This window comes from Python bivittatus, unplaced genomic scaffold (assembly GCF_059951505.1).
Source record: "Python bivittatus isolate LINGU-HERP-01145 unplaced genomic scaffold, Pbiv_v1 ctg000470_np1212, whole genome shotgun sequence".
In the NCBI taxonomy this organism is placed as follows: domain Eukaryota; kingdom Metazoa; phylum Chordata; class Lepidosauria; order Squamata; family Pythonidae; genus Python; species Python bivittatus.
In genome coordinates, this window is record NW_028277065.1 from 1,494,526 (window position 1) to 1,513,094 (window position 18,569).

The window sequence follows — 18,569 nt, forward strand, 5'->3', positions numbered from 1 at the left end:
AAATAGTTACGTATTGACAGTGATAAACTGGTAGTCTGCTGTAAAATGTATATTAAATGAGATACACTGAATTTAATCCAAATTAATCATCACAGATTTGCAATATTTGCATCTATTGTTATATCTCCATATGATGGTCTTTTGTGACTGGGAGACAATACAATTATTCATTGATTATAAATACCTCTACTACTCTTCAAGTGTCTGAAATCCATGCTTAAAAAAAAGGGGATCAAATTTTCTGATTTTTTTTCCCCCAAAATCACCCTGAACATTACTATTGCTCATCAACCATTCCTCTTATTAAAATATTGAGAACTTTAATATAAAAGTCTATCAACTTCAGTATCAATGTCTATCAAATTAAAATGTAGCTGTAATGCAATTTGAATTCCATTACATAATAAAGTAAGCTAATTTGTTTACTGCTTATTGTCTTTTATTTTCTATGAATTGTACCTACACATTCACCAGTTTCATTAATATCTAAAAACATTTCAGGAACAGCTCTTGGATCCACAGAATTTGAAGATGTTTTTGTGTGGAACTGGATAGGTTCTGTCACTAATAAATTCCAGATAAATTGTGTTTAAGTATTAGGAGCATTACTGTGTCATATATTGTAATTGTGTGATTAATTTAATACCTTGACATTGGAGGACAGGCACATAAAGCAAAAGAAACAAAGAGATTAAAGTTTCCATATCAACTTTATTTATCGTGTGTGTGTGTGTGTGTGTGTGTATCTTTGAGACAACTTGACTCCTGGTGATTGCCTGGAGAAGTCCCTGAAGTTTTCTAGACAGTATTTTCAGAAGTGATTTGCCATTGCCTTCTTCCTAGGGCTAAGAGAGAGAGACCAGTCCAAAGTCACTCAGCTGGCTGCTGTACCTAAGGGAGGACTAGAACCCATGGTCTCCAGGTTTGTAGCCCAGTGTCTTTAACCACTATACCAAACTGGCTGTCATCAAAGGTTTTATTTATTTAGCTTCTGTGAAGGAGGGTGTAAATGCTATTCATTAATGCATAGAATAGTGTGGCAGATAATTAACTCTATGACTTGCATGTTTCAGTCTAAGAGTGAGTGCTGATAGGGTAGCATTTCTGTGCAATTTGCTATTGGTTGGTTCAGGTTGCATTGTGATTGGCTGAAAGTGCTTTTTCAGCATCTAATGATAAAATTACAAATTGATCTTTATTTTTACTCAAGTCTACTAGATTTTCAACTAACCTAATGTTGTCTCCTGCTTGCCTAGTTTTTATAAACTCTGTTTCATCATTCTTAATAATGAACGATATCACTTGCTGTAATCTATTTGCTAACACTGCTGTTAAAATCTTTGTGTTGACATTAATCAATGAGACTGGATGATAATTAGCACACTGAGTGTGATCTTTACCTGCTCTTGGTATAACTGTAATGTAAGCCTGATTAAATGCCAGTGATAAATTCCCTTATCAAATATCTCTTCATACACTCAACAACATTTTGGTACAAAAGATCTATAAATGTTTTATGCCACTCAGTACGGAATTCATTTAATCCTGGTGTTTTACCACTTGCAATTTTGAAAATTTGTTTATAATTTATATATATAATGCCTGTAATTCCTAAAGATCAGAATATCCAATAAGAAATTATTCTCATCACACTTGTTGCAGTGTCCATTTCTGACTCAAGAAAGGTAGAAAAGAAGGAAATATGGTCACATACCAACAAAAATATTGAATATAGGATATATTTTCTGTTGATGAGAATATTCATTATTCTTAATAATGAACAATGTCACTTGCTATTACTTAGCAAGTAATGATATACTTACTTAGCAAGCAAGCATTATAATAATAATGATAATGTTTCCCTCTTAGCAAGTAATGATATGGGGTGAAATATAAATCTCTTTAATTCAGTATATATGTATATATGCATATACTGTACATATATACTGAAATGGTCAAAATTGTATCTTGTTCCAGTTGATCCCAGTTAATCCAGCCTAGGATAGTTAACAACAACAACAAAAAAAAAGCCAACCAAAAAACCGAATAACAATCAATTCATATTAATTAATAAAGTATACGAAAACTGCTGGGTTTTAGGAAGTTATTGAAAACCAAACTATTTCAGAGGGCATTATCTTGATTGTTAAGCCTTGGACCATTTTTATTCTTATTTCCTTGTCTTCACTGGGTGTTATGATTAGAGTTTACTGCAGTTGTTTTAATTGTTGTTATTATATTATATATCTTACAGGCCACCAAAAGTCATTTGATTGCAGCAGGCACAACATAAATAAATAATAAATAATGAACTATCATAGCACATATATCATCCATAGCAGACATGTGGACATCATAAGAATACATAACTTCCATGATGAGATATCCAGGGAGCAGTCATAAAAACATAGATTCTTAGGAGGAAGCATCTTGAATATAAAAATAACATTTTGATTTTTTTTTCTTAAAACCAACCGAGGAGGGAGAATTCTGAACTTCACTTTAGGTGAGGGAGTTTTCTAAAGCTGGAGCCACCACCAAGAAAACCCATGGTATTACTAAATGGGCCTTCCTCTGAACAACTGCAATAAATCTTAGAAGTTAATCAAAGGTCTTGGTTCATGATGTATGGTATAATTAGTTCCTTCAGGTTGGACAGGACTCAAATGGTATAGGGATTTATACATCAACAAAAACAAAAATTTAAATCTCGGGTACTCAACTGCAACTTCTTGTCAAGGATAGTTAATGTGAAGAAACAAGTAATCTTACAATAGTATTCTCAAAATAAGTTGATGCTAGAGCAATGTCTTCATGAAAAATAAATAGAATGAAAGGATCACATGGTAGACAGACGTGGTAATAGGAGAATTGTACAGGTATTCAAGTTAAAGGTTCCATTTGAAAGCAATTCAATCAAAACTCTGAATAAATTTGATAACTTAAATCAATTCAGATTGAATTGATAATTGAAATTCCAGCCAGTTCCCATACTCCTTCTGAATATAGCTCCACTCACAATAAGCTTTTAGTCCTTATTGATGGTAGCTACTTGCAGAAGACCTTTATGTCCACTGTAATAATGGTAGTTTATTGTATAAATCTATTCATTTCCCTATGTTAAGATAGTAGTGTTACAAATTCCTTTGTTTATACTTCTCTGATTCTTTCCTCTTTCAAATTTTCTGCTGAGACAGTTATAGGTGGACCATAAGAGATTTATCTACACCTAGCCCACTTAGCCCATCTACCAAAGCATAATCTTGGTCAATAGAGGCACTCATTACTTTTCAGTGGAGATACAGGAGTTCATGATCTTATGCAGTACAGGATCTTTTGCTCCAAGGAACACAAAAGAGAGTCTATGTTAACTTACAAAATTACTGAATGTAGTTTGTTTAAGCATTATACATTAACTCATTTGCACATGTATTTCCCCTTTGCATATTGGCAAAGAGTTGGGGAAAATAAGGCACCAAAATTTCATTTTCATAACATAAACAAATAAAATTTCACTAATAGAAAATCAGAGGGCCTATGGAATGAACTTAAAGAAGTTGTTAAGGATTAATGTGAAAACAGATTGCCAAAGATGAAGAAACAGAAGAAAGCAAACTGGGCATCAAGAATAATTGTGGAAATTGCCAAGAAGAGAAGAGACTCCAGAAACCAACCAACCAAACAAACAAACAAAGCAAACAAACAAACAAAGGACAAAAAATCTCAGGAAGGAATTAAACAAAGTTTGAGAGAGCTGTTAGAAGAGACAAGAAGCAATATTATAGAAACATCTGTACTGTAAAGACACAGAAAAACAAGGAAATCTTCCAAAAGATCTCTGAACTCAGAAATAGGTTCCAAATTTAAATTGGTATGCTAAAGGATGCCAATAGACTGATTAAAGAAGATCAAACAAAGATGGAAGGAGTATATATATAGTAAAATACTGTATAGTAGAGATGTCATCATCTAAGCTACATCAGAAGTCATTCCTTATGTACAAGAACCTCTAGAATTAGAATATGAAGTTAGTTCAGCAATCCAATCATTACCAAGTTGGAAGGCTACAGGAACTGATGGAATGACCACAGAAATATGGCGAACAGTAGAAGAAGAATCAGTGAAGGTTCTAATAAAGCTATGCTGGTATATCTGGTGAATGATACAGTGGCCAACAGATTAGAAGAGGTCTATCTACATACCAATTCAAAAGAAAGGAGACTTAAATGAGTGTGCAAGCTATTGTCCAATATTCTTAATCAATAATCTTATGCTATCAAAATAATGCTTAGGATCATTCAATGCAGATTAGAGCCCTACGTGGAAAGGAATATGCCAGATGTTTAACTTGGCTTTAGAAAAGGCCAAGGAATGTGAAACAATATTGGATCCTGGATAATTGAGAAAACCAAATAATGCCAAAAAGAATGTAATGTGTGCTTCATTGATTATAGAAAGACATCTTATTCTGTTGACCATGTCAAGCTATAGAATATACTTAGAAAAATGGGAATCCTAGAACATCTCATTATTCTCAGGAAAACTTGTAGACAAGACCCTGAAGCCACAGTACAGAAAGAACATGGTGAAACCAATTGGCTCCAGGTTGGCAAAGGAGTGAGATGAGGCTGTATACTCTCCCCTTATTTTTTCAACCTATATGCAAAATATACCTTGAGGGAAGCTGGATTGAAAGATGAGCGTAGTTTTATAATTGGAAGAAGAAATTTCAATAATCTGCACTATGCTGATGACACTGCTCTGATTCCTGAACATGCAAATGATCTGCAAGCTCTAATAATGAAAGTCAAGGGGCTGAGTTGAAAAATAAGACAGATTAAATATACAGAAGATCAAATGAATAACAACAGATACAACAACCAGTCTTAGAAATGAAGACATAGAAGTGGTAGATAGCTTCTGCCTTTTAGGATCAATCATCAACAGTAAAGGAACAAGTAGTCAACAAATATTTTTCAGACTAGCACTTGGTAGAGCAGCCATGAAGACCTTGGAAAAAATATTCAGATGCTGGATTGCATATATGCCTACAGAAGATATAGATCAGAATCATGCACAGACTTTTCCCATGACATCTGTGGAAGGAAAAGTTGGACTTTGAAGAAACAGGATAGAAAGAGTATTATGGACCATTAAACAAATACGGACCATTAAACAAATTAAGGCAGAGTCCTCACTTGTGATGGAATGCATTGGAGCAGCAGGTTCTCGGGAAGGAGGGAGCACATTCCAGGAAGGGGGGGGGGTGAGACAAGAGACAGCACAGTCCAGAGCAGGAGTGTGGGAAGAGGAAGAGATTTGGAATAGCCATTCCCTAGAATCTCCAAGGTTAGAAACAGGACAGATTTAGTCTGGCAAGATTCTGTCTATATGGTATAAACAATAAAGGAATTGAATTTGGATGTACTGTTTCCCTGTTGTTCTTGGCCTGGGCCAGACATCACTCAAGGCAGAAGTTACCAGGCTCAAACTGGCATACCTTGGACATGTTTTGCAAAGACCTCACTATCTGGAGAAGTCCATAATGTTACAAAAAGTGGAAGGAAACAGAAAAACAGGATGAGGAGCAGCAAGGTAGATGGATTCAATTACAGCAGTGATGGGTGCACCAATTGAAGCCCGGGTTAGGGACAGATTGTCTTGGACAAAGTCTATCAAAGTGGCCAACAGCTGTCAACATGGATCTGATGACACATCATCAGTCAAGAGTTTTGGTAGCAAATTTCACAATGTCTGTAGTTCTGGCCTGGAAATATATAGCATTCCTTCATGCTTGAAAGCAGAATTTCTTTCTGCAAAGGGAATGAAGGACTCTTTTCTTTGGACAGTGATACCACCAGGACCACAGTGCTTCCACCTGTTGTTTCACCGTTCCCTTTCTCATGCTGAGTATATTAGTAAAGATTGCTTGGCAGTTGGATGTCTAAGATGTTTGATTAGGCATAGTTCCAGTTATAGAAACAAGAGTGATGGTAACAAGAAATTCCTTTTAAATTATTAAATTATTAACAACACATTATACTGATCATCAAAAATATCTCTTCTATACAACCTTCTGCGTCCTAGTCAGGTTAACATATGGAATCTGAAATATTTCTTTCCCATTTTTAACACAGCTATTTGGATCTGTGTGTTCCTCAAGCTGTAAATGATGGGGTTCATTAGTGGAGGTAAAACTGTATACAAAACAGCAGCAAGCAAGTCCAGAGATGGTGAGGACAAGGCTTTTGGTCTCATGTATGAAAACATGACAGTAAAAAGAAACAAGCAAAACACAGTTAAATGTGGGGTGCAAGTGGAGAAAACTTTATACTGCCCCTGAATGGACTTAATCTTGAATACTACTGAGAAAATATACCAATAAGACATAAATACAAATAGAAAGCAAAATGAACCTATGCTCAGTGCAAAGCCAAAAGAGATTTTCTCATTAGTTTCTGTAGCAGTGCAAGATATTTTTAACAACTGAGGAATATCACAAAAATACTGCTCAATAACATTGGATGAGCAAAAATCTAACTTGAATGTGTTTGCAGTGTGTCCTGCTCCATTGATTACACCACATACCAATGAAATTGTTGTAATTTGGAGACATATCTTCCAATTCATGATTAGTTTGTATTGCAGAGGATGACATATTGCAACATAGCGGTCATATGCCATGATGGTGAGCAAGAAAATCTCTGCAGTAGCACAAGAGACAACAAGGAAAACCTGAGTGATGCATCCAACAAATGAGATCACATTGTCATTCATCAAGGAATTGACCATAGATTTGGGAACAGTGGTTGAAATGAAGCAGAAATCAACAGAGGAGAGAACAGCCAGAAAAAAATACATGGGGTTGTGAAGATTATTACTCTGGGCTACAGTTATGATGATGAGGGTGTTCCCCACCATAGTTACTAAATAAAGGGAGAAAAACAGCACAAAGTGTAAAATCTGGAAGTCTCGATCATCAGAAAACCCTTGAAGGATGAATTCAGTCACAGCTGTTTGATTTAGCATTTGGTTTCTGCAAAAATTACTGTGGAAAAAATGAAGAAACACATCAAGAAGTTGAATACTTTTAGAAATTATGTTGTCTTCTTATATCAAAGAGACAGCAAATTATGTATACACATTATATGAAATCCAGTTTTAGTGATGCCTAAGAATAAAACCACAACAAATTTAAGGTTCATTGAGTTAAATTGATTTATTTCTAAAAGCCAGATTACTATTGGGGTAAGTTTGTAAAATCTTTCAAACTGAAAGGGCATGAAACACATCTCCAATATATACTTTGAAGATATTTCTTCCCCCAGATTCAATCTGTCATCTATGCCATTTCAATCTGGCAGATTTTGCACATTTATTCGCTCAGAAGTAGATAATCTTTGAATTTTGTACCACCTACATGCCCTAGCTTGATTTTTGTGGCCCCAGAGTACCCAAAGCTCACAGTGCCACATTTTGGAGTGAAAGTATCTATTTTTAGCTATTCATGTTCCAGGTTTTTAAGAAAATGGGCAACAAAAATTGCAGATTAAATACCCAGGAGTCTATTCACATATGCTTTTCACCTTACCATACCGAGCACACAGACTTACTGGGAAAGGGTGGTGGGATTTGAACATTTGTCACCCTATGCCATGGTGATATCACTACTTCACTATCCATTTCCTGCATAGCTATCAGAGGCTTTAAATGTCAAGGATCTCATTTAAGTCACATTCAGAGAAGTATATATGACACTAGTAAGGTTCAAAATTATAACTTTCACAAGTGTATGAGTCAGCATTTTGGTAAAGACATAATATCTTACCTCCTTCTTTGTGGCTTCGCCTTCATATTTCTACCTCTTAGGAACCATATTTTGAGAGGATCCATAAATAGAAGGCATATTGCATACCTTGTACTACCGACTCTAGAAAATGGAGCTAATGCCACATATGATATGAGAGATACTAGGGTGAGAAGGATTTTTCTCAGTCTCAGTTGCCACCAACCTTTTTCTGAGGGCTAGATATCTGAGCTGACCAAGAAATGTTTCTCTCACGTTCCTTCTGTTATTTTCCAATGATCTATTACTACTTTGATATTCTCTCTCTTCCTTTTTCTGCATGGGTTGGAACTTTTTTACAGTACTTTAAATTTCTTGCTCCAATCCTTTTCTCCAACCTACTATGCATTTCTTCTTTTTTCCTTCTCTTCTCTTAATATTACCATGTCTGGTTATTAATCCCCATTTGCTCTTCATTTACTTTCTTCACTCTTCCCCTGCTACAATTCCACTTACTAAATCTATCTCCTGAAACTTGTACTTTTATCCATGTTCCACCAACTGTTATTGGTCACTGGTACCGAGTTTCATAATACAGTATTTGGGCAGTATCTACTGGTAAGATTATTTCTATTCAATAATATATCTCATGTCTGACCCACTTGTGTAAAATGTTTTGCAAAGAGAGGTTCGAAGATGAGATCTTGGTACCCAGGAGACTGTTAAGCAGAGACTATGTTGTAAGCAAGAGCTTTTAATTAAAGAGTCTTTAAAACTATCATCCCAGACCAAATATGAACCTTAGAAATGAATGTGGGGATGTTATTTTCTTAGCCTTCATCGCCTTCCACGAGAACTATATTTGTCAAACAGATTTCTCTGATGTCAGAATGTGGGCCCTTGCCGCACCAGCTGCAGCCTTTGTCCTAGTACTGAGACAACATGCACATTGCAGGTTTTACAGAAGAAAGTGAGTTTCAGATCAGAAGAGTACTGGCCAACATGCCTTAGCTTTTGGATTGAGGTGTTCAGAACAAGAAAGAAAGAAAGCAAAAGGAGGGCTGAAAAACCATCCTAAATATAAAGAGATACTAGAATAGATGCAGGATGGGGAAACAGGAAGGAAAGCTGGTATATATTTTCACTTCAGAATCCTGGTTCTTGAGAATTAGTGGTAGACATTTCCTCTAAAAGTTCATGGAAGGAGGAGAAGGAAAGAATGGGATTTCCATAAGAAGCTCCTTACCAGTGCTCATTGATTGGGTCAGTTTAACATAATTAATCCTTCATATCTGGAACCCACTTTTTTCCTGAGGTTGGAGACTGAGTGCAATTGAGAGGATAGGTACTGGCACATGATTCCTCTGTCTGAGCTGGAACCAGCTAATCAGAAGTAGTTGCCTGGCTCTTTCAGGATTTTAAACCCAATTTAGCAGGGCTGCTCCAATAAACTGTAACAACTGGCAAGTATGCTTTTTGTTTTAATTAGCAGATGCTAATCTCCTTCTGAAGACAAGTTAAATGTTTTGCATTCACTAGAAATAAAATACCATAATAATAGATAATATAATAAAATTCCATAAAATATTCACCTTTTAGAAAATAATATAGTATAGCTGTTGTCATTCACCTCTTCACTTTGCAGAGCAAGTAGATATTGGAACTGGGAGTAGGTAGTACAGATAAGCTTCATTTATTCTGATTTCAAGTAGCTACTCCTTAGACCTCCATTATACATAGCAGTCAAGTCCCAGGGGAAGTAGTAAAACATATCTTGGGGGAAAAAATCCACAGGATTAGGGAAATTAGTGGCTTTATTCTTCCTGAGATATATTTTATTCTCCCTTCCCAGCAATTCCCATTAGGAAAACTCAAATATTCCTTTTATGGGAGGCACATTTTCCCATGTTCTGGACCTGGCTCAAAATGTATATCAAAAGCTTTACTCAATTCACTGGGGCCAAGGGACTCTTTCTTTCTTTCTTTCTTTCTTTCTTTCTTTCTTTCTTTCTTTCTTTCTTTCTTTCTTTCTTTCTTTCTTTCTTTCTTTCTCCCTTCCCCTCCCTTCCTCCCTTCCTCCTTCCCTTCCTTTTTTCTTTTTCTTTTTCTTTCCTTCTTTCCTTCTTTCCTTCTCTTTCCTTCCTTCCTTCCTTCCTTCCTTCCTTCCTTCCTTCCTTCCTTCCTTCCTTCCTTCCTTCCTTCCTTCCTTCCTTCCTTCCTTCCTTCCTTCCTTCCTTCCTTCCTTCCTTCCTTCCTTCCTTCCTTCTTTTTCAGTAGGAAATGATTAAAAGGTTTGTTTTGTGAAGTGAGTATTTTCTCTAGGTATGATGGGATTATGTAAATGGGGATCTGGACCTGGTCCCTATCATGTTCACAGGGGCAGAGGAAAATATCCTAAAAATAAATTCTCATTTTATTTCAGCTATAATAGTTATTTTGGATGTTTTATTGTTGTTAATTATTGGGAGTCCTTGGATATTACAGTGATGCACAGATTTAACACATGCATACAGACTTGGAATTTACTGTAATATATTCCCCTGTACTGAATCCACTGATCTGTAGTATTTTTTTTTTTTTTTGTCTGCGCTCAGTCATTGCTGACCCTGCAGTGACTGCTTGGACGAGTCCTTGCAGTTTTCAAGGCAACTGTTTTAGGGAAGTGGTTTGCCAGAGCCTCCTTCCTAGGGCAGAGCCCAGCTGGCGAGCGCAGGAGGTGGGGTTTCCGTTGCTTCGTGCCCTTTTCGGGCGCGCACGGTTTTTCATGCTTACCGGCAACTGCTCCCAACTCCTTTTTTGCAAGGCGCCGCCAGCATTTTTCCTCCCACCGGAGTGAGAGTACCCATTTATCTACTCACGTGAGTTTTTGAACTGTTGGGTTTACAGGAACTGGGGAGGAAACAGGAGCTCACCCTGCTAACGCGAAGGCTGGACTCGAACCGCTGAAGCATCGACCATTTCTGGCTGGCAACTTTCAGCGTCATTAAGCCACTGCACCACCACGTTTAGAAATTATAAAAACTAACAATGTCCAAGGTGTTAGGGTTGGGGCATTCTTCTAAGTTTGCATTATTTCACTTTTTCCCCTGTAAATCTGCATCCTACATTCTAATGTCTCCCATGAAGTTCAAAAGAGAAATGGGATAACAAATAGCAAAGGCTATTTGACAAAGGCTATTTGTTAGTTCATGGAAAGGGAGAACTACAATTTTTACTGATGGGAAGCAAAGAGTGAGTGATATAGTTGGTTCAGCATGACCAGAGATTGGGTGAAGTCTTCTGGGAGTTTTCATATGAATATTTATTATAACTAGGCTATTCATTATTTTATTTTATTTTTTTATACATGCAGATGGGGAAGACATTATGTGGAAACAGCAAATTGATCTTAAAATATATTTAGATGATTTGCAGATGGTTGGTGTGGCTATACTCCTGGAGATTACAATCAGGTTATTGACTATCAAAGAATTAGCCTGATGGAAGCTAGGATTAAAATGTAGCAGACATCTACAAAGGATAGGTTAAGCATGGATAACTAGAACAAATTAGGGAAGTATTGATCCTGGATAATAATGGTGATGTTCAGAAAAGCAAATAAGATATATTATGAAATAATGAGATTTATTTATGGAAAATCCAGTCAGAAATTATTTTTGTAGCATTTGTTTGGTGTCCATTTTTTACCTTGTGTAGTAAAGAGGGAAATCAATTAAATCTGATTGAATAAGTGCCATAAAGTCAGTATTAACTCTTAGTGACCCCTTCTCCAAAAGGAACAGGGAACTCTTTCAGGCAGCGTTAGCATTTAGGAGTGGTGTTTTCTTCTGCTGTTTCTCCCTTCACATTTCCATGCTGAACATCTGCTAGTAAAGATTACTTGACAGTTGTACATACAAGATATTCACTCAGGTATATTTCCAGTCAAAAAAACAAGAATGTTAATGAGAAATGTATCTTTAATTACCAAGGCAAACTACATCAAGAATGTCTCTTCTACACAATATTCTGTGTTCTGGAAAAATAAAACATCTATGTGGTCAGGTCAGTATATGAAATCTGAAGTATTTCTTTCCCATCTTACATAAAGACATTTTAATTTCTGTGTTCCTCAAACTATAAATGATGGGGTTCATTAGTGGAGGTAAAATTGTGTACAAAACAGCAGCAAGCAAGTCCAGAGAAGGTGAGGACAAGGCTTTTGGTCTCATGTATGAAAACATGACAGTACAAACAAACAAGCAGAACACAGTCAAATGAGGGATGCAAGTGGAGAAAACTTTATACTGCCCCTGAGTGGACTTAATCTTGAACACTGTTGAGAAGATAAAACAATAAGAAATAGATACAAACATAAAGCAAAATGAACCTACACTTAATACCAAGCCAAATGTAATATTCTCATTGGTCTCTGTAGTGGTGCAAGATAACCTTAACAACTGAGGAATATCACAAAAATACTGCTCAACAATATTGGATGAGCAAAAATCTAACCTGAAGGTGTTTGCAGCATGCCCTACTCCAGTAATTACACCACACACCAAAGCAATTATTGTAATGTGGAGACAGACATTCCAATTCATGATTAGTTTATATTGCAGAGGATGACATATTGCAACATAGCGGTCACATGCCATGATGGTGAGCAAGAAAGTCTCTGCAGTAGCACAAGAGACGACAAGGAAAACCTGAGTGATGCATCCAGCAAATGAGATCACATTGTCATTCATCAAGGAACTGACCATAGATTTGGGAACAGTGGTTGAAATGAAGCAGAAATCAACAGAGGAGAGAACAGCCAGAAAAAAATACATGGGGTTGTGAAGATTATTACTCTGGGCTACAGTTATGATGATGAGGGTGTTCCCCACCATAGTTACTAAATAAAGGGAGAAAAACAGCACAAAGTGTAAAATCTGGAAGTCTCGATCATCAGAAAACCCTTGAAGGATGAATTCAGTCACAGCTGTTTGATTTAGCATTTGGTTTCTGCAAAAATTACTGTGGAAAGAATGAATAAATATTTCCAGCATCAGTGTTCCAGAGATGTATGATCCATCTTCTTATTTCAGCACTAGTCAGCTATATAAATTTGATAAATATATAAACAACCTCTGAAAATATAAGCAGCCTGTGGTAGCCAGTGAGTTTTATGCCCATAATGCTTCATTTTGGGGAGCTGCCAAAATACAAGACAGTACATTTCTACTTATCCCATGAATCTATTTTATCATGCCATCCAAAAGTATTTAGTAAAATAGATTACATTTATACTGATCGATACAGTGTTAGTCTGGATCAACCAAGTTTTTACTACTGTCTCATTCCATTGTCTCTAAAATTTACCTGTGTTATTTCATATCTGTCAACATATTAGTATCAGTATAGATACAACATTCATAGACTATATCACACAGGTTTATTTTATTTTATGTATCTTTTTCACACTCTAGTACGTAGACTCTCAAATCATAAAGAGATAGATTGAACAGAACAGTGGATTTAATACTGTAGCTAAAACAATGTTTAGCACTATAGAAGCATCCTTTCCTAAACCAGACCAAACAACTCTTCTAAATAATAAGTGAGAGCTACATGGGACATGAAGCAATACCTTCATTTATCATTCAAAAAAAAAATCCTTCTTACCAAAAGCAGATTTTGGTTTATGGATTAGCTCACAGATTGCAGTGGTATTTTGTGAATATGCTGATTACCTGAAAATACAGAAAGAGATATCTGTATTCTCTGAAATCTAAATATATTCCAACTGCACATTGTCATTTTCCTGAGTTACCTAGCTAGCTAGGTATGTGCAAAACTTACCATTCCATGTATGTCCCAAAACATTCAATTTTTCCTGTGGATCATACTGAGTTTAGAGTTGAACATCATTGGTTGTGGATCCATCAAGATCTAGCTTCTTTATCAGTTAAAATGCAGCAAAAGTTATATGCAAAAGGATTGTGGAAATCTTCAAAGGGGCATTTTGTGGAGGGTTTCATTGAAGCGTCATTTCAAAGCAAAGCCAGCAACTGACATGGTAACCTGCTTCTTTTCACAGATTCAATGGCTTCTATGCATACAACAGCACATCTTCAACATCTCTTTATCAGAATATTATCTATGATGATTGTTAACTGTGTGTTTACATGTTTTTCCTATTAAATATTTGTTGTTGTTGTTTTACTTAACCCCAGACTCATTTGATGAGGGACAACCACATAAATAAAAGAAAGAATCAACATTCTAATTTCTAAACATTCTACATTATATTAGAATATTATTTCAATATTTATTTATTATTAGCCAATGCCTTTACGATATTTTCAGCAACTGACTGGTTAGCTACAGATATAGTCAGAAAGTGAGTCCTAATGAAACCTGGAGAACCCTCAAAAGTCACAATATTAGGAAGCATTATCACGTGCAGGGAACTCAGCATATCCAAGAATCTTATGGTTGGGAATTGTATGCTTCTCCTGCTGTTGCTGAGAAATCCTGAGGACTAAGATAAAATAATCATTCTCCCTTTAAAAAATAAAGTACCATAGTGCTATCACACACCTCTTCACTTTCCAGAGCAGAGAGATAGTAGAACTGTGAATTGGTAGAACAGACTGATCTGTCCTTATAAGTTCAGAAGTATGGAGCTTAAGGAGCTATTCTCTAGAGTTCTATATGTGTCTCAGCAGAATCCCAAGCAAGGTATTAAATGTATCTTGGAAAAATGTCCAAAGGAACAACTAAGTTATTTGCTTTATTTCTCTTGAGATATGTATGTTATTTCTACTTTCCATTAGGAAAAGTGAACTATTTCCCTTTTGGGCTGCAAATGTGCTTATCACTTCTATAGTATTAATCTTCTTCTTCTGTCTCAAATGAGTATCAAAATAGGCATCTATAAATTTATTGGGACTGCCTCCCCCCCCCCAAAAAAAACTTGGAAAAACTGTATACCTGAATATAGATGTGCACTGAAATTAAAATATTTTACCTAAATGAATAATTTATCAGTGTTAATTTCTCTAGCTGAATCAGTACAAACATTCTTTCTTATGAGGTTAACAGAATAAGTCAAGTTGACCAAATAAGTTATGCAAATAATCAATCCATTCCTACTTTCTAAGGTGGCATGGACAACCCTCTTCTTTCAGTTACAAAGAACATTTGCCTTACAGTGGCCTTACTTCCTAAATTTATTTATTTGTTATCCAACTGCTCTTAAAGAGGGGGAAAAATGTAACAGTATATTCATCAAGCCATACATTTATAAATTTGGGATCCAGACTACATTTCATTTCCCTGGATCTATTCTAATGTATGGATAAAAAATGGAACAGCCTATTTATATGCCACCTGACTCCCAGTAACTCTGGGCAGTTTACACTTGTTAAAACATTTAAAAACAGAGAATACCAAAAAAAAAAAAAAAGACAAAAATAGCACAAGACAAAGTATCTTATTCACTGAAGGATAATATGTCTGTATGAAGTCCAATACTGATTTTGAAACCTGTTATATAATGCTGTCAGTAACAGCTGAGTTGCTAGCCTGATAGAAGGACATTCCAGGTTTAAGTCCATTTTCAACAAAGAAAGTTTGACTGAGTGACCTTGGACCATTTCTTAGCCCAGCCAAACATACAGAGTAATTATATGGGAGAATTCTATGACCTCCTTTTTTATTTCATTCTGCAGTCAACATATATCAGGAAATATTTCTCCTTAACCATTGCTCTGGGAGATATTTCTTCTATAGTGACATTTTATTTTTAGATTAAATTGTCAAACTTTTATTTATTTATTTTTTATTTATTAAATTTATCCCCACTCATCTCCCCCTAATGGGGGACTCTGGGCAGCTCACAACTCATTAAAACAATAAATAAAAATACAATTACATTTACAACTTCTTTGTTGATTATGGTTCTATTTTTATATTTGCATTATAGATTTTAATGTAATGATGTAGATTCAATTTTAATAAACTATTAAAAACAAAATATACATAAACAGTACCAACATGCAAAGATTCATACCACAGAGGGTGGAAACATCAGTGACATTTGCTCCAATCCTCAAAAGCACAAATTAATCCTGTTTATGGCTGCAAATATAATCATCTGTACATCATGCTTATACCTGTTCCTTAGTCTTTGGTGGTGAGGATCTTACACTCCACTCAAATATTTTTCTTCTGCTTTAGAAAATACATGATTTAAATATTTTTATTAAAAGTCACAATCTATACTGTACATTTTCATATATATATATATATATATATATATACACACACACTCTCCTCGTTAGCAACCACAAACCATTTCAGCAACTTGGTCTTTAAGTGAAATGGTTGCTAAGCAAACATATGACTGACAGAGAGAGAGAGACTGCAAATATCACTGGTAGCTACCACCTCATTCAGATAAAGTTCTCTTGTACAGTGTCCTGTACCTGACCTCCCCCCCCTTTTTTTTTTGCCCCTTCACAGGGCAGAGAGATTGCTTAAACAAACTCTCTCTTCCTGAGCTGCTTTTTCCACACTGCAACACTTCCCTAAGTGTTAACCACAAGTTAACAAACTCAGCTCTGTGACCTTAATTAGTTGATTAGAACACTCCAGCCAGCTGGTGTTGCTGCCTGAAACTCACCAGACCTTAATCAGTTTCACACTGAAGGCTTTTGTTCTTAAGTGCATGAAATGTAGTTGTAAATGCACACAATGGTCAGAAAATTATTTTTTTATTGCCATTGTATTTGTGAAGGGTTGAGAAACGAGGTAGCCACTAAACAAGGAGTGAATGTGTGGATGTATATATATATATATGCATATATATATATATATATATATATATATATATATATATATATATATATATATATATATATATATATATATGCATATATATATATATATATATATATATATATATATATACATATTTTATGTCATTAGCATAAAACACAGGAACAAACAAACAGAAGGAAGGAGATGTGAAATCCTTGAGAAAGTACAACTATTTAAAATATTAAAAAGACTAGACACTGAAAACTTCAGCAAAGATCTTTACCAACTCTAGGTGGTTCTTAAGGAGGATATGGAACTGATCTCTCTCAGAAGAGTCTTTTAGAGGCTACCATGCCAGGTTTGGAATGACTATTAATGTCCTTTTTGTGGAGTCTCTGGGGTTCTCTGAGCTTGGTTGTTTTCTTGCAAATGTTTCATTACCCGGCTAGGTAACATCTTCAGTGCTAGAATAGAATGGGGTTTGCATCCATGAACACCAACTAGCAGTCAAAAGACATGATGAAAAGTCCTTAATCTCACAACACATGGACAGACTTAACCATAGTTTCAACTGGGAAACTGTCAGCATCTTAGACCAAGCTAAATCCAGAAATGCGAGGGAATTCTTGGAAGCTTGGTATTCCAACAAGGCAGCCATCAACAGGCACATAAAGATAAACAACATCTACACACTATTCAAAAGAGACAATAGAAAGGAAAAGAAAAGACCAGAACATCTCACCAGCAATCATCACCCAGATAAGCAGAGATTAACACCAAGTTTCCCACCAGATATACAAGCAGTAAACAATACCTTAATCAAGGAATTACCAGAGGAAAAAATAGAACAAAACAAAACCCCACCCCCACCAACACTGGCAGGCATACCACAATATGCAAACAGAGAGCAAACCCCATTCCATTCAGCACTGAAGATGTTACCTAGCCAGATAATGAAACATTTGCAAGAAAACAACCAAACTCAGAGAACCCCAAGGACTCCACAGTTCAAGCCCAAGCTACACATATTCATTTCTGTTAATGTCCCCCCCCCCCTTTTTTTTTCCCCTGTCTTGCATCATTGGCTTTAGTGAGGTGACAGAAGAGTTGGCAAGGACAGTCTTCATCCTTGATACCCCTTACTTGCTTCAGGATTACGGCTTCTTGACAATATTTATGTAATTTAATTATAGTTAGATAATTAGAAAATGCAGATGAAACAGGCCAGCACATGAACATAGATTGCTGCCAGACTAGCATGCTAACATTGATTGGCTGGCTGATTATATCAGTGCCTGAAAATCCTTTCTTTTCCACTTGCAAGGAAAGCTGCAATGAAATTTACAGTTGCCAAGAAACCCATTTGGTTCAAGACAGAATCAAATATAGTCACAGAGCCCTCATTACATTCTATTATAATTTCCTCAGCCACGGACTGTAGGTCAGCATCTGGAAATAAAGGGTTAGTCTCTAACCAAACCACACAGATGCCTGCTTAAATAATGGAACAGGAAAGCTGGCCATTGTTTTCCCATATATTTATCTTAGATCCTGGATTAGTGGCCATGAAAGCCATTAATGTAGCGATTTTTTTGCCAACATGCAAGAAAGAGCCACTGAGAAGATGATACCAAGTCATTGCAGGAAAATGTCAGCTATGCTGATGATTACAATATCATGCAAACTTGAATCAACAATACAAGGCCAATTCAACCTAGCTTGAGTAATTTAGTCAGGGTTGGAGATGATGAAAAGGATTTAACCACTATTATAACCAGTGTGCATCAAACACACATATAATTGTTTCACTATAGAATCTTTTCAATTGTATGACTTTTTTTAAAATTATTATTATTTTCTTCTTCTCTCTGTCTCATATGGGAAGGATATAAAGAGTATCTACCAAGAATATGTTTATGTTACACATCAGCATCCTGTGAGGTTGCTATCATCTTCATGTTCTACTCTGCATATGTTATATTAATTCAGTAGT

At 35.8% G+C, this 18,569-nt stretch overlaps 1 protein-coding gene across 1 annotated transcript; it reads right to left on the reverse strand.

Annotated features, from left to right (window-relative positions):
* Positions 1–6,087: 6,087 nt before the first annotated feature.
* LOC103058085 (olfactory receptor 14C36-like) lies at positions 6,088–7,029 on the reverse strand. The gene has a single exon (XM_025173632.2). It carries the CDS (start codon positions 7,027–7,029, stop codon positions 6,088–6,090), a length of 942 nt encoding a protein of 313 aa, XP_025029400.2.
* Positions 7,030–18,569: the final 11,540 nt, after the last annotated feature.

Bases quoted from the DNA above. Each gene is read 5' to 3' on its own strand.
- LOC103058085 (XM_025173632.2), bottom strand. From the start codon at position 7,029: ATGCTAAATCAAACAGCTGTGACTGAATTCATCCTTCAAGGGTTTTCT.